At 60.0% G+C, this 15,396-nt stretch overlaps 1 protein-coding gene across 2 annotated transcripts; it reads right to left on the bottom strand.

The window, feature by feature from the left end:
* Positions 1 to 7,999: 7,999 nt before the first annotated feature.
* On the bottom strand, positions 8,000 to 14,857 carry TMEM119 (transmembrane protein 119). 2 transcript variants are annotated; one of them, XM_087857268.1, is made up of 2 exons: positions 14,716 to 14,857; positions 8,000 to 10,151 (listed from the first exon to the last, which is right to left on the bottom strand). In XM_087857268.1, exon 2 carries the CDS (start codon positions 10,137 to 10,139, stop codon positions 9,273 to 9,275), a length of 867 nt encoding a protein of 288 aa, XP_087713394.1. In that variant the 5' UTR covers positions 10,140 to 10,151; positions 14,716 to 14,857; the 3' UTR covers positions 8,000 to 9,272. The 2 variants fall into 2 exon arrangements, with proteins under 2 accessions (XP_087713394.1, XP_045647465.2); XM_045791509.2 differs by lacking the exon at positions 14,716 to 14,857 and adding an exon at positions 14,561 to 14,690.
* Between the last annotated feature and the right edge of the window lie 539 nt (positions 14,858 to 15,396).

Below are 15,396 nucleotides of genomic sequence, written 5' to 3'. Positions count from 1 at the left end.
CTCCCCCATAGCTGGCCCGGGCCTTCCAGCCAGAGCTCTGCTGCAGGCCAGGCGGCGGGGAAGCTGGCCCTCTGGCCCAGCCTGTTCAACTTAGGTGTGATAGAAGAAAGGACTTCCCCACAAGGAGGTGTTCGTAGATGCTGTTAACAACAGAAGGTGCCTGAAGGGTTCCTCCAGGGGTCTCTTACAATGGGGACCGAAGGGCAGTTTGAGCTCCCCGGGAAGGATTAAAGTGGGGGGACGGCAGGAAGAAGCCAGGTTCTCCCAAGACCTTCTTGTCCAAGAATTGAGTGGCTCTTTGCACTTGGGGGAAACGGCGTCCTGCACGCGTCCCCCCAGGTGCTGACAATCCTGCCTCACGCAGGATCTCCGAGTTTGGAGCCCACCAGCTGGCTGCAATCCAGAGCAAGCCTCCTCTTCCCTTTGCCAGAGATGCAGCTGAGGCCCAGGGAGGGCAAGGGACTTGCCCCAGGCAGCACAGCCAGGGAGGGGGTGGAGCTGAACACCCCCCCCATCCCCAGGCCCCAGGGCACCGGCCCCAGGGCCTCCTACCTGCAAGTTCACGTCTCCGGAGAGCCCCAGGGCCGTGGGCTCGAACTCCAGACCTGGTGGATTCTCGGAATCCCCACACATGCAGCATCTGGGGCAGGACCAAGGGCACCGGGGTCTCAAGAGCCGTCTGTCTGCTTCTTCACCCGCCATGGGACCTGGGGCCGCCCCCCACGGCGCACTCAGGACCGTGGGAGCAAAGCGCTCGCGGGGGGCTGCTGCCAGGCGCTCAGACAGCCTCTCTGCCAGCAAGCCCGCAGGTGCGCACATGCGCCGTGTGTCAGCCCGGAAGGCCGGGGCGGGCTGGGGGCGGGCCAGGGGCTGCGATCAGAGCCCTTTATGCCGCCTTTTGGCCGGCAGACCACAGGCACCGAGGCACCCGGCCACTGTGATGACACCTGTGCCCCAGCTGAGCTGCAGGGCCACGGGGAAGTGTGGGCGCCTTGGCCTTGGGCCTCTGCTCCAACCCTGTTGTCCAGCATTCATGCTCTCATTCATTCATTCATTCATTTGTTCAGGAACAGGATTGCTGGCATGGTTAGAGCACTGGCCCTGGAGTCCAAAAGCCTCAGGAGGTTCAAAGCCCGGCTCAGGCACATTCTGGCTGTGTGACCTTGGGCAAGTCGCTTTACCTCTCTGAGCTTCCATGTCTTCCTCGGTAGGAGGTGGGTATCTGTGCCTCCGTCAGCTTTGTGAGGACCCAGGGTATAGAAAGTGCTTAGTGCTGTGCCTGCTACCCAGTGGGTACTCAAGCAGTGATGGAGACTGGACCTGATAGTGGGATTTAAACACTGACCGAGGACGGAAGTAGGAGATTGCGGGCTGAGGGGGGTTTTCAGAGAGCCTCATCTCAGCCCTCCCCAGGGTGGGTGCAAAGGAGGTGTCCGACATCCCAATGTTACCCTTCCTCTCTGCTCCTCCCAACAAGGAGCAGCTCGAAGGGAAGTCAGCAGTCCTTGCTCGGCATTCGCTGAGCGCCTACGGGGTACCAGGCTCTGTACTGGGCTCTGACCGCAGGGCTGGGCAGGGAGATCAGAACTGCCGGCAGCGTCCTCTTTGCCGCTTCCTGGCGCTAGGAGCGACAAAGATCATCCGAGGAGCCGATGGCAGAGGAGTCCCTTCTCCACCCCGGGCCCTGGGCCGTGAACTCGAGGAGCATTTTCTCATCTGAGTCTCGCAACAGGGCAGGACCTGCGCTTTCACAGGTGAGGCGCTGAGGCTCCGAAAGGGGCCACAAGGTGCCGGAGGTCACACAGCTGGAAGTGGAATTTGAACTCAGATTCGACTGCTGTCTTTTGGACCGCAGACACCTCCGTCCTTCCCCCTGCGCCAGGGAGTCTCCCGCCCAGAGTCAGTGCTGGTAAGGAGTTGGCTTGTTTTATAGATGGGAACCCAACAGAGAGGGGAGCGGAGATATTCCAGGTCACCTGGCAACTAATCCAGCTGGGTACCTCCCCCCTCCCAACCTTTCCAACTCCCCAGAAATAGCCCTGGCGCCTGCCCCACATGGGCCCAAGTCCCTGGGCTCCCTGACCCATGTCTCCAGCCACACTCGCCCAGACAATGTCTAAGCTCTAACTGGGGTCATCGCACCTCAGATGGAGACAGGGAACAGCTGCCACGTGACCCCTGGCCCCATCAGGCGCCAAACCCCTGCAGGGGGGCACATGGGTTGGGGGGGTCTTGGCCCAAAGGGCAGCGTGAGCCTGTCTCTTCTCTCTAGCCCCATCCTTCACCCCCTCCTTGGGGTTCACGGGACTTCCCTGGCTGCTGGCCTTGTTCTGCTTTTGCCAACGTTTCCAGGACCCTCTGCCCTGCCCCCACCCCAAGAAAAGACGTGACGACGCTGAAGTTTCAAGCATCTAAGAATCACTGATCTCAGGATTCTGAAGCTACTATACTTAGATCTGGAAAGAAGAGGTGACTCTCAGAACAGTGAGACACTTAGAGACAGAAGTTTCCTCCTTTTCTTCAGGCACGGCACTTCACAGTTTATAGCTAATAGCACCTCCCATTTATTGAGCACCCATGGGGGGCCTGGAAGTGAACGAACTCAACTTCCACCGCCTCTCTGATGTAGGAGCCATTATTCCCATTTCACAGACAGGAAACTCGGGCCCAGAGAGGTGAAGTGACTTGCCCAAGGTCACACAGCTGGGTGGTGGCTGAGTTGAGATTTCAACCCAGGTCGTGTGAAGCCTGTACCCCTAACCACCACACTCCACCGTCCTACACATCGTAAAGTGCATTCACAGCATTCTGGGGGGTCAGGGGAGACAGGGCAAGGGCTGTGGTCCCAGGACTCTAGACGTGAAGAGCCTGTAGTTGAAAGTGACTTGCCCAAAGTCACGCAGATAGGAGGAGCCTAACCGAGTCTCCCGGTTCCTTATTTCTGTGTCCCACTATCTCTCCCTCCCCTTGCTGTCCCCTGTCCTCCACCCCTGCACAATCTCAGTCTCTTTCCCCCCTCCAGACCCCCTAGCTCAGTCTGCTTCCCCAAACCCTAAGGCCACCCATAGACCTGGACCCTCCAGTCTTCCGGGGCGCCCCTAGGTGTCCCTGCGGGGCCCCAGTGGGTGGGGGGGATGCCCATGCTGGGCCCTGCAGAGGCCTCTGGCATCAGGGACCCTGGCAAGAGCGGATTTATGAGCAGGACTATTTTATACTTTGCAGCTGCTGCTGTAAACCCTGGAGCCGTTTGGGGAGGGGAGAGCAGCTGCAGGGGAACCCCCGGTCCCTGGAGCCAGGGCCAAATCCTTCCTGCTATTTCCAAGCAGCCGGAGGAATCCTGAAATTAAAACCGCCCGAAAAAATGACAAAGCCCTGTCCCACTCCACATCGGCCTGCTTCTTTCCCAACCCCAGATGAGGAGCCAGGGCTGAAGCCGAGCAGAGCAAGACATAGCACAAGACTGCCCACCAGAGACCCGGATCCCTGTCTGATCCTCAGATGTCCACATATGAAATGGGGGGGAGCTGGTCTAGATCAGGATTCCTGAGACCCTCTGAGCTTCAGAAGTTCCCTACAGTAACTTAGCTTAAACATTCCCACTTTAAGATTCCATGCTCCCACTCCTGGCTGTGTGACCTTAGGCAAGTTACTTGACCTCTCTGAGTCTGTTGGGTTCATCTGTAAAATGGGGAGAAATAACGACCATCTCATTAAGAAGGTTGGAACGATAAAATAAGCGAACTTCGGAAGTTCCCAGCAGCGTTATTTGTAATCGCCACAAGCTGGAACACCACCCAGACGTCCATCTGCAGGTGAATAGATAAACAAATTGCAGTGCAAGGGAAAACTACTCCACAGTAAAAGCAGTGAAATGTTAACACACACAATAACATGAATAAATCTCAGAAGGTCCGCGCTGCGTGCAAAAAGCCAGGTAAAAAGAGCACACCACATGGTTCCATTTTTTAAAAAGATTTTAATTTACTTGTCAAAGCGAGAGAGAGAGAGAGAGAGAGAGCGCACAAGCAGGGGGAGAGGCCAAGGGAGAAGCAGGCTCCCCGCTGAGCAGGGAGCCCCAAGCAGGACTCTATCCTAGGACGCTGGGATCATGACCCGAGCCGAAGGCTGACGCTTCACCGACTGAGCCACCCAGGCGCCTCTAGATGGTTCCATGTATATAAAATTCCAGAAAATAGAAATGAGTCCTAGGGACAGAGAGCAGATCAACAGTGGTCTAGGGACTGAGGTGGGGGGAGCAGCTGGCAGAGATTGCAAAGAGGTACGAAGAAACGGTCAGAGGTGACTGATATGTCTGTTATCTTGACTCTGGCGATGGCTTCCTGAATATACTTATCTGTCAAAATTATGAAAGTGCACATTTTAAATACGGGCAGTTATTGCATGTCAATTACACCTCCATAAAGCCGTAAAAACTAGTAGCAGGAAAGCGGCAGTCACGTGTCATCGTGCATTCACGTATGGCGGCCGTTCCTGTTATTAATCACTGTGGTCGCATCTAGAAGATTCTTTGATGCATTTTCCTCGCCTCCACTCAAAGACAGCCTCAGATCAGTTGTGCCAATGGCGCGTCCCCCGGACCTGGCACTCAGCGGGTGCTCCCTGAAGAGTTTGAGGTTGGGAAACTAAGAGTCTCTGACCCTGGCGGGGGCTCCTTGGCCACCTCGGAGCCCAGAGAGCTGAGGAAGCCCAGCTGGGGTAGACTCCGTGGTTCCGAGGCTCTCAGCACAACAGGCGGGGCCCCGCAGCGCTGGGCAGTCCCAGTCAACACCCCGAGGGGGAGGGTGGGGTTAAAACAAGGAAGTGGGACCCGTGATGAAATGCAACAGACACCCCAACATCAGTAGAAGGGCTCAGCCTTTGGACCCACAAACAGGTTCTTAACATGAAGCAGGAGGCTCAGTGCTGATGAGCCTGACTTGAGGAGCCAGACGGGCCTGGGTTCAAATCCCAGCTCTGCCCGTCTGTGTGACACGGGCCAAGCCTCTGCACCCTCTGCTTCCTCATCTGTAAAATGGGGGGGGTCATGAGATGGCGCATCTCTCTGTGGGGAATGTGGTGAGGGTTAAATGGGGTCATGGAGGCGCTGGCACAGAGGGCTTCCCTCGGCCTTATACGCGTGTGCACTCATGGAGCACCTACTGTGTGCCAGGCGCCGTGCCCCGTGCCGGGGAGACGGTGGTGGACTGCCCCCCCAGGCAGCGACAGTTGCCCAGCCTCACCCTCGGACACTCCAATGTAATTGGTCTGGGTGAGGGGGGCGCTGGGCTGCCTCGGTTGGTAGAGCATGTGACTCTTGATTTTGGGGGTGTGAGTTCGAGCCCGTGGAGATTATCTAAATAAATAAATAAATGGTCTGGGTGGAGCCCGGGAGTTACAACAAGACAAAACCCTCAGACAATCCCAGCGAGCATGTTGTGACTCCCCGCCAGGTAGGGTAGGGTCATCTTTTTACACATACGGAAATGCAAGACCAGAGAGGTGAGGCCATTTGCCCAACGCCACACAGCTAAGAAAGGGTGGAGCTGACACTGACTCAGGCAGTCTCCCCCCAGGGCCCAAACTACCTGAACCACCCCAAGAGGGTTCAAAACAATGTGCCTAGGGGCACCTGGGTAGTGCAGTCCTTGGGCGTCTGCCTTCAGCTCAGGGCGTGATCCGGGCTTTCCTGGATCGAGTCCCACATCGGGCTCCTCCGCTGGGAGCCTGCTTCTTCCTCTCCCACTCCCCCTGCTGTGTTCCCTCTCTCGCTGGCTGTCTCTCTGTCAAATAAATAAATAAATAATCTTAAAAAAAACCCAAAACCCTTCCATTTAAAAACAAAAACAAAAACAAAAACAAAACAACGTGCCTAGTGCAGAGCTCCTGGGGGGGACGTGAGTTCTGCCCCTCCTGCTCTTGCCTCGGACACGATCCCCAGCCAGCGAACACCCAGCCCATCGGGCTGATCAGAGAAAGGCAGGACACGTGGAAGAGGTCTCCCCAGCACCCGCGGACCCCCACCACACTTCCCCAGAAGGCCCCACTTCCACACTGAGCTGGGGGCTGTGTCTCCAGGTGGTTTTGCTCCCCCTCCCCCTCCGTCTATAGGGAGAGCGACAGCAGGCCTGGCCCAGGGACAGACTCCCAGCCTGGGGGCAGCTGTGTGGTTTTACAAGCCCTGGGACAGCGGGGGGCCTGTTCAGGCCCTGGCAGGTTCCCGGATCCCTGGGAACAGTGAAACGCCCCCACCCCCACCCTCCAGCCCAGTTCTGCCCCTTGCCTGGCCCCAGCCCACATGTGCCCCCAGCCCATCTCCCCTCCAAAGCTTACCTTCCCCTGCTGCCTGGCCAGATGTGTGCCCGCAGAAGGCCCTCCCAGTAACCCCATCAAAAATGTGGGAGCACACTGGAGGGGCTCTAAGCAGGAGTGGGGCCCTGCTCTCTCCTCGCCAAGAGCTTCATTCACTCATTCATTCATCCAAAAAGCTGTTGAGCTCGGTGGAGAAGTCGCTCTAGAATCAGCTGGTGGGGCTGGGATCCTGGCTCTGTGACCTCGGCAACTGACTTCCCCTCTGCGACACGGGGATAACAGCAGGTCCCTCTCCTCGGGGTTGGGAGCCTCAACGAGTAAATGCTGTTAAGTGCTTAGAGTAGTGTCTGGTGCGTCACAGGTGCTCGTTAGCTGCGAGCAATTATTGGTAGTATTGAGCCCAGGGGAGTGTGGGACAGAGTCTGGGTGGGGGCTGTCGGGGGGGGCAGGTGTCATCTAGTCTGGAAGCTAAAGGAGGTGGGGGAGTTCGCTGGACAAGGAGGGGTATGGAAGGGTGTCCTAGGCAGAGGGAATAGTAGCTGTTAAAGCTCAGAGGTGAAGTGGAGGGTGACTCCTGCTCTGGACTCAAACTACCTCCCGAGTCCCCACCGCCAGCAGTGCCTGGGGGACCCAGGCTATAACTAAGGCCACACGCTTCATGTCCTCTGGCAGGCCCAGCTGACAATTAATGGGGAGCCATTGACCAGGGAGCTGCTGATTGCCAAACTCATGCCTGCCGGCTCCCCAGGAATCTCTAACATCTGCTTCTGTCTTACCAGAGTTTTACTTGTTCCGTGGAAGCTTCATGCGTACCCCAGCCATAGCCAATCACCTAGGATCCCGCGGGAGCTCAGAAACTAGGAGAGAGCCTGTCACACACAGAGAGGTTGAGTGATTTGGTCAGAGCCACACAGCACTCAGGCATCCATATTGGATTTTCCCTACATTCTTGGGCGGGGAGCCCGTCTGGGCTGAGAAAGGGAGGGCCCTTCCCCGCTGTGAGAGACAGAGGCCATTGTGTGTTATGAAACCCAAACACGGCCCCCTCTGAAGGGATGTGGGGTCAGCGGAGGAGAGGGGCTGGAGTGGGGGGATGGCCTCCCTGCCCCCGGGGATCCAGCACTGCTCCCAGCCCAGCCACATCTGGATTCCAGCTGGCAGCTGGGGGGGGGGAGAGGAGCAGTGGCTGCAGGAACTTGCCATCAAAGGCAAGGAAGAGCCTGGTGGGCGAGGAGACAAAGGCCAGGGCTGCCTACGACCCCACGACAAGGGTGCCGGGAGCATGGCATTGTCCGTGAGCCCTGTTCTAGTCCTCGGCCACTCTGCCAGCGGACAGGAGACTGAAACCTTGGCTGGGAGCTCCTCCACTGCTCATGTTTCCTGGAAAAGGAGCCGGGCGGCTCTCCTGCAGCCACAGTGCAGAGCAGAACTGCTAGGAAGCCAGGTCTGTGTGGCCTCAAGCCCAGGGCTGTGCTCAGCCTTGAGGGCAGGGGCTCCCACCCCGCGCTCCGTTCCGCCCTCGTTTCACAAATCATCTCATTCGGATTCATCTCATTCAGCTTCTCGGCCCTGCCTGATGTGTCTCCCCCAGAAAGCTGCTCCCCACCCCATGGAACAGCCCAGAAGAAATACTCCACCCCCACCCCCGCCAGCAGACTCATTCCCCCCTCAGAAAACCAGTGAGGCTCAGGCCAGAGTAAAGGTTTATTGTGCTGGTTTTGCTATATTTCAGCACCTAAAAAATTGTGCAGAGGTCGGGGGGGCCCAGATGGAGGGATGAGGAAGAGGACCCCCCCAGAGCCTCCCCAAATCAGGACGGAGCTCAGGCTCCCTTGTCAAAGGCTAAAGAATGCTGTGAGCGCAGGCTGCCAGACAACGCACATGAGCAAAGGGTCGGGGGCCAGGGCCCCCCTGCTCCAGGCTGGGTGTTAGAAACCCCCCCATCCCCTCAGACTCTGGAGTGGTGCCCCCTCACACACAGCCCCCCAGCTTCTGGGCGGCTTTGGAGGCCTGACAAGAAAGGTTCGATTCATTCACCCCACGCCGGTAGCAGTAACGGGATGAGACTTCGTCCCCAGGCAGAGATGGTGGGCAGAACTTGAGCGGGCCTGAGCCCCCAGACCCCACACCCCTAACCCCAGAGCAACCGCAAACTGGGGGGCACCTGCAGGAACATTTGGGGCAGTAATTTCCAGAGTGTGCTCTGCAAGATTTTATTCTGTAACTGTAAAAAAAAAAAAAAAGTGCTCTTTGGTTAAAAACAGCTTGAGCTAGGCCGAGCAAAACCAGATTCCACAGGGGGCCTTTCCTGGAGTATTTGCAGAACACTAGGGTGCTCTAAGAGTGGAGAGTGGGGGTGCAGGGAGCGGAGAGGCAGTGTTTCCTCAACTCACTGGCCCCCCAAACCCTTTTTCTGCAGAGAAGCTCAGGGAACGCAGCCTTGGACCCACTCCCTTAGGGGGCCATCATGATGGAGGCACGGGCCCCTCGGAAGCTTCCTGACTCCCCAGGCCCACTTCTGTGGTAACGCTGTCTGCTCTCACCCCGGGGGGCCTCGGCAGGTCCCGTTCGCCCTCGTCCCAAACTCCTAGTTACTCTTTTCTTCCCTAGCTCCGTGGAAAAGCGCCAAAGTTGGCCCCGTCACGGGGGACCTGTGGCATATGTTGGCCCAAATGACGGGGCTGATTTCGTGGGATGTAGTATCATGAATATAATGGGGATCCTTCCCATCCCCCTCTCCCCAGAGAAGCTATGTTTGGGACACAGCCCTTTGGGGCCGCAGGGGCAAATGTTCCTGGAAGCCGGGGAGATTCCTGGGGTATGCTGGAGACCAGCGTCTCTGCCTGCAGCAGGGGGTGGCCTAGGAGGGGGTGTCGGGGAGCAGTCAGGGTCAAGGGCCTTTCCACAGCCATGGAGGTGACCAGTAGGAGTCCGACAGTCAGGGCCAGAGCCCCAGAGGCCTGTTAGACCTTGGGGACGACACTGCAAGCACAAGGGCTCTCGGGGGGACCAGCGGCTCCCCTGGCTTCCTGGGCTAACGAAGGAGCCGCTTCCAGCTCTCCTTGGCCTTGGCCGGCCTCCCGGGCCCCCTCCGCCAAGGCCAGGCACCCCTCCTCCGGCACCGCTGCTTTCTCCGCTGGGCTTGCACGTCCCTGGGCCTCCTGGTCCGCCTCCCGGCCGCCGCTCTCCTCTCCCTCCGACTTGCCCTCCATCCTGGCTCCGTCTCCGCTGCTCAGTGCAGCTCTGGCGGGGGACTTGAGGTTCTGGGTGGCGGCAAGGATGTCAGCCTGGAGCTGCTGGGAGGAATCCAGGGCCTCCTCGGGCCGGCCGTCGGGAGCCCGGTCGGGGACCTCGCTGAAGGCCCGGGGGCCCCCGGCCCGGTCACTCTGGTCCACGTACTTCTTCTCGGGGAAAGACGAGGGGTAGTAGGCCGAGGCCTTGTGCTTCTGGCGGGTGATGAGCGCGGCGCAGACGGTGAACATGAGCAGGAACGCCAGGGAGCCCACCACGGCGATGAGCATCACGTACTGGCGGAAGAAGTCCACGATCCCGTCCAGGAGGCTGGTGGGGGGCTTGGGGCCTGCCAGGGGCGTGGGCTGGGGCCCCACCGATGTGGGGCTCAGGGCCGGGGTCTGGGGCGGCGGGAGGCTTGGGGAGGAGGCCGATGAGCCCTCGGCCTCCCCGCTGCCCCCTGTGTCCTCTAGGAAGCCGGCCTGCAGGGGCGCAGAGTAGGCCACCGCGGGCACGGGCGCAGAGTAGGCCACCGCGGGCAGGGTCCTGAAGAGCAGCAGCACGGACGCCGCCAGCCTGGGGACCACCGCCGACACCATCCTGGCCGAGACCTGCGGGGCAGCGAGGCCGGAGAGGGGTCAGGGTGGAGCTCCAGGGCCTCGGGGGACACGGGGCACCTTCCAGCATGCCACTCCCCTCGCCCGCTGTATGATGGACCCTGCTTGTTCAGACATGGGGTTCTTGCCTGCCCCTCCATGTCATCCTGAGACCCTGGAGGGACCGCCCCCCAGGGAGGCACCCCCCTCTTATGTACCTCTGCACCCTCAGGGTTTCCTACCATATCTGGTATACCATACGTGCTCGATAAATGCATCTTGACGGACTTGGCAGAATTAATAACAACTTACCCTTTCGTAGCCTATCACGTGCCAGATACTATTTTGAGTTTCTTACAAAGAATTTCATTGAACCCTGAGAACCACCCAATGGGGGTACTATTATTATCCCCAGGATCCAGGTATGGAAGCTGAGGCTCAGAGGAGTGAAGTCACTGGCAGGCAAGAGCTGGGGTTAGGAGCCAGGCCCGGAGAGGGAAATGGTCGGGTGGGCTGGGAGTAAGTCAGAAACGGAGCAACGGAGGGAGCTGACCCCTCCTCTGCTGGGGAATCCTATCCAGCAGCCCCCGGCCCCTCTGTGGTCCCGGAACCCTTCTCCGGGAGACTCACACGTTGTGAATCTTCCAGACTCCCTGAGCTCAGCAAAGGGCCTGGATGCCAGGAGCGTGGCTGGCTCTCACCTCAAGGCGCAAAGAAGGGCCTGGAGGCCCGGGGAGGGGGTGGGGGGAACCCTCGTGCCTGAGACAAAGCTGCAGCCGAGTCCTATGGCCACCACTAAATGGGAACCAGATGAGCCCCACCCCTCCCCCTCCCCCCTGGAAGGCTGCTCCCGACATGAACCCCCAGACCCCATCTGGCCCAGACAGCCAGGCTGACTAATACATTCCGCATGGTCCAGGTTTCTGGAAGAGGCCAGCTCCTTAAACTCGGGCTCTCCCTGCCAGCCCTAGGGGGGCTGGGCCCTCAGACAAACCCAGGAGCCCCTTTCTGTGCCCCCTCGCGGGCTGTCCCCGAGAACCCCCTCCTGACCCGGGTGGGGCTCAAAGCACCAAGACAGAAAAGCCTTGGGATCCCCTGTCTGACACCCTCTCTCAGGCGACCGAGATGGGGGACAGGGGTCTGGAGGCGAGGGGCAGGCCCAAGGCCACAGAACGAGGTCCCGGGCTGGAGGGGGAGATCAGGTTCCCAACACTTGGATGCCCAGTCCTCCAGGCCTGCTCCCCAAAACGGCTGGCAGTCCCAGCCTCGCAGGTTACCATGGGGACTCGGGGAGGGAGGTAGTTATGATGTCGGGACGCTGAGTGGCTTCTTCCCACTGACCTGAAGCCTCCCGATTAAGTAGCACTAATGGAAATTAATCGTACTGACGTCAGTTTGGACAAACTGGCTCAGATGACCAGGAAAACCCAAAGGTAATTCCAGGACAGAAAAAGAGGCCGAGCTACTCAGAGGTTCGGTTTAAATGAGCAGATGATCCTGTGCTTTCATGGAGGGGGGGGCCCTGCCCCCTTGGCCGTGCTTCACCCCTAGCACAGCCCTAGAGCGCGACCCTAGAGTTCCAACGGAGAGTTCCACCGGAGAGTGCGACTCTGGGGGCCGGCGGGGGGGGGGGGGGGCTAGAGGTTCCCAGATGGACAGCGACTTGCACAAGGACACACAGAGGGTACCTGTCAGAGCTGGGGTTTGAACCTTCCTCTGTGTGACTCTGAGATCCACACGCTCGCACCACACACGCGTGCACACATGCGTGCACACACACACACACACACACACCGCGCACTCTCGTGCGCCCCTGGAAGACACCAGGCGTCAGCTGGGACAGGGAGGGGGGGCTTCCCGGCACCCCACGTTGAACGTGTTAGCAAAGGTCCCCCCAGGCAGCCTTGGTCTTCAGGGTCGTCGTCCACTGGTCGCCTCCCTGCCTGCTGCAAGTCAAGCCCGGGAGACCTTCCGTGGTGGCAGCCGAGGCTTCTCCCCACACAGGGCAGCCATGAGCGGGCGCAGGGGGCTCCACGGGGTCCGGCTCCGCGGGCTGACCCCTCCGGGCCTCGCTGTCCCGTCTGAAATCAGGGGTCGGCGGGGAAGTGGTCTCAGAGCCACGTGGGCCGGGGGAGACGACGCGCAGAAAGCGTCTGGCACAGGGTAGCTGTGCATCCAGGAAGGGCCCAGGCTCGCGAGCAGCCCCATTTCCACCCCAGCGGAGCCCAGGACGAGCCCCGTCTTCCCACCGGGCGGGTGGATGGTTAGCTCCACCCGGCGTGTGGATTGGCTCAGCCCCCCGGCTCGGGAAGTGACCAAGCCTGCACCCTGTGGAGTGACATCTCAGCTCTGGCCACCCAGGAATCCAGGGCACAGGCATGTGTGTGCGCACAGACGCACGCACACACACAGACGCACGCACACACGCACAGAGACACAGACACGCATGTACACACAGGCACACACAGACACGCACACACGCACACACACAGAGAGACACAGACATGCATGCTCACACATGCACAGAGACACAGACACGCATGTACACACAGGCACACACAGACACATACACACAGACACACGCGCGCGCACACACGCACACACACGCAGAGACACAGACACGCATGCTCACACACGCACAGAGACACAGACACGCATGTACACACAGACACGCACACACACAGACACACACGCACGCACAGACGCACACACACACAGAGACACAGACACGCATGCTCACACAAGCACAGAGACACAGACACACATGTACATACACAGGCACACATAGAAACATGCACACACAGACACATGCGCACACAGACACACGCACGGACACACACACATGTACACACAGGCACACACAGACACACACACAGAGACACACACACATGCACACAGAGACATAGTTGCACACACACACACACACACAGATACACACAGAGACAGACAGACACACATACACACACATGCGACAACGAGCTGGACAGAGGGAAGGGCCCCCTTCTCCCCGGAGCCTTGGGGTCAGGGACAGAGGGTAAGGAAAGAGGCCACACAAACGATCGCTGGCTCTTAGAGGCTGAGACCCCCAACTCTCAGGTCCCCCACACCCCTCAATCCGGCTTCCTGGGAAAGGTGCAGGCAAAGCGTGGGGGACCCCTCCGGGCTTCAAAGGCAATGGCTGTGTGGCCCTGCATGAGGAGCCCCCGCCCTCTCTGGGCCTCAGTTTCCCCTCTGTACAGTGGGCACGCTGGCCCGGACAGCCCCGAAGCGATCAGTGTGTCCATCAGCTGTCCCCACCTCCTTCTGAGAGAGTCAGCCTGGCTTCCCGGGCCCTGACGTTTTCCAGGGCTCAGAGGGAGCTGGGGTCAGGCCCACCCCTCTCATTTTAGCCAAGAGGAAACTCAGGCCCGAGACTGGGAATGGCCAGTCCGGGGTCCCACCACCAGGGGAACAGAGCCGGAATACCCCAGGGGAAGTCACTGCCCAGCTCCGTGTCCTGGGGTCGGGCACGTCACCTCCTTGAGCCTCGGCTTCCACATCTGTGCAGTGGGGCTAAGGGCCACTCCCTGGACAATGGTCAGGACAAGAATCAGCTGTGCCAGATGAGGAGGCCGTACCAATTACAGGCACCACGTGATTGCACGGGACCCCCGGCTTGGAGGAGGGCCTCCCTCTGGAGCCCAGCTCACTCAGGTCTGTGGCTTTAAAGGTGGTGATGGCCCCTCCAGAGGCCAGGAATAGGCAGATGATGCAAATCCACCCTAGGGCCTAGAGACCTGAGGCTGAGGGAGCCGCTGCCCCACCCCCACCCAGAGACTGGTGGCCAGAGGGGGAGGGGCAGCCCACGAAAACCTGGCTTCAATTAGTGGCTTTTGGGGGAGGAGGGTCTGGCTGAAGCGCTACCCCCCTGCCCCGGGGCAGCCAAGGACAGGGACTCGGGCCCCTTGGAAGGGAGGCCAGGAGAGGGAAGGGGAGTCCTGAGGCTCAAAATATACACCTGCACATAGCAGCAGCAGCATGGACACACAATACACGGACACACAACACAGACACACTAACCTGTTTCACAACACACACACATACACACACACACAACAACAGGGACACACAAGGCCCAGACACCCCAGAAAGTCTGCACAGCCACCAGCATGGATACAGAGGACAGACAACAGACCCACAACAGGCTGACTCTCTGGCCACGAGAGCGCAGACACAATCTCCTGACACACACTTGGCCCCCACAGACCACAGACGGGGCAACGCGGGCCACACGACCCTCCCGCGGACCCTGGGCCAACCACCCTGGTGCCCACTTTTCGAGAGCACATCCCCTCCGGTTAGGCCACAGCTGCACACACGCACAGGGCCGGCCCCGCACGCGGGACACGGAGAAGGTGCACACACATTCCGCCGCCCGAACGAACCCTCAGCACGGATCCCAAGCGCGCACACGCGGCACCATCCCGTGCTCCGACGGCGCAGGAACTCCGAGACGCCCCCCAAAGTGCTTGCGCAGGCCGCCAGGCCCTAAACCCCAAGCGCCGCAGGCTCCCCGGACGGAGGACCCGCTGCGACTCACCCGTCCGTCCGCACGCAGGCCGGGCTGCTCCCGCCAGGTGGAGCGATGGGGAGTGCCAGCTGCCGCTGCTCCCGGCTGACGCCGCCGCCCACCCTCCTGCCTCCGCCTCCCGCCCGGCCGCCGCGGGGCCAGCTTGATTCCATTAAGAGGGTTTGGGGTGGGGACAGGGGAGGGGCGGGGCTGCGCTCGGCCACACACACAGGATCCCCCCTGCTCCCCGCTCCCACTCCCGCAGGCGCCCCTCCAGCTCTGGGGAACGTCAGATGGGACACTTCCTCCCCGACCCTGGGTCCCCAGCGCTGGCCCGGGCAGACAGACAGACAGACAGACAGACAGACAGACGGAGCTGTCCTGCCCTGCCCCAGAACAGCGAGCTGGGGCCTGCCTCCTTTCCGAAGGGGACAACGAGGTCAGGGAGGTTCAGGGGCCCTTGGAAGTGAGCGGGGAAGTCCCCCGGCCCCGGTTCCAGCTGTGACTCAGGTTTTCCAGAGGCTGGGGTGCAGGGTGAGAGCAGAGTGTGTTTCAGGGAGAGCATGAGCTCAGGCCAGCCGGAGGGTCCGGGCCTGCTGCAGGGAATGGCGCTCTGGCACCCACCGTCTGGCCCTGGCCGGGCTCTTCCCTTGTCGGGGCCTCAGTTTGCTTATTTGCCAGGGTGGGCAGGAAGCTTTCTGGGCTCCCTCT

This window comes from Ursus americanus, chromosome 30 (genome assembly GCF_024610735.1).
Source record: "Ursus americanus isolate L20-20 chromosome 30, mUrsAme1.1.p, whole genome shotgun sequence".
NCBI lineage: Eukaryota > Metazoa > Chordata > Mammalia > Carnivora > Ursidae > Ursus > Ursus americanus.
Note: the sequence above shows the minus strand (reverse complement) of the source record. Positions and strands in the feature narration are given on the sequence as shown.

What these genes read in the sequence shown, in the direction of transcription:
- TMEM119 (XM_087857268.1), bottom strand. Translation starts at nt 10,139, where the DNA reads ATGGTGTCGGCGGTGGTCCCCAGGCTGGCGGCGTCCGTGCTGCTGCTC.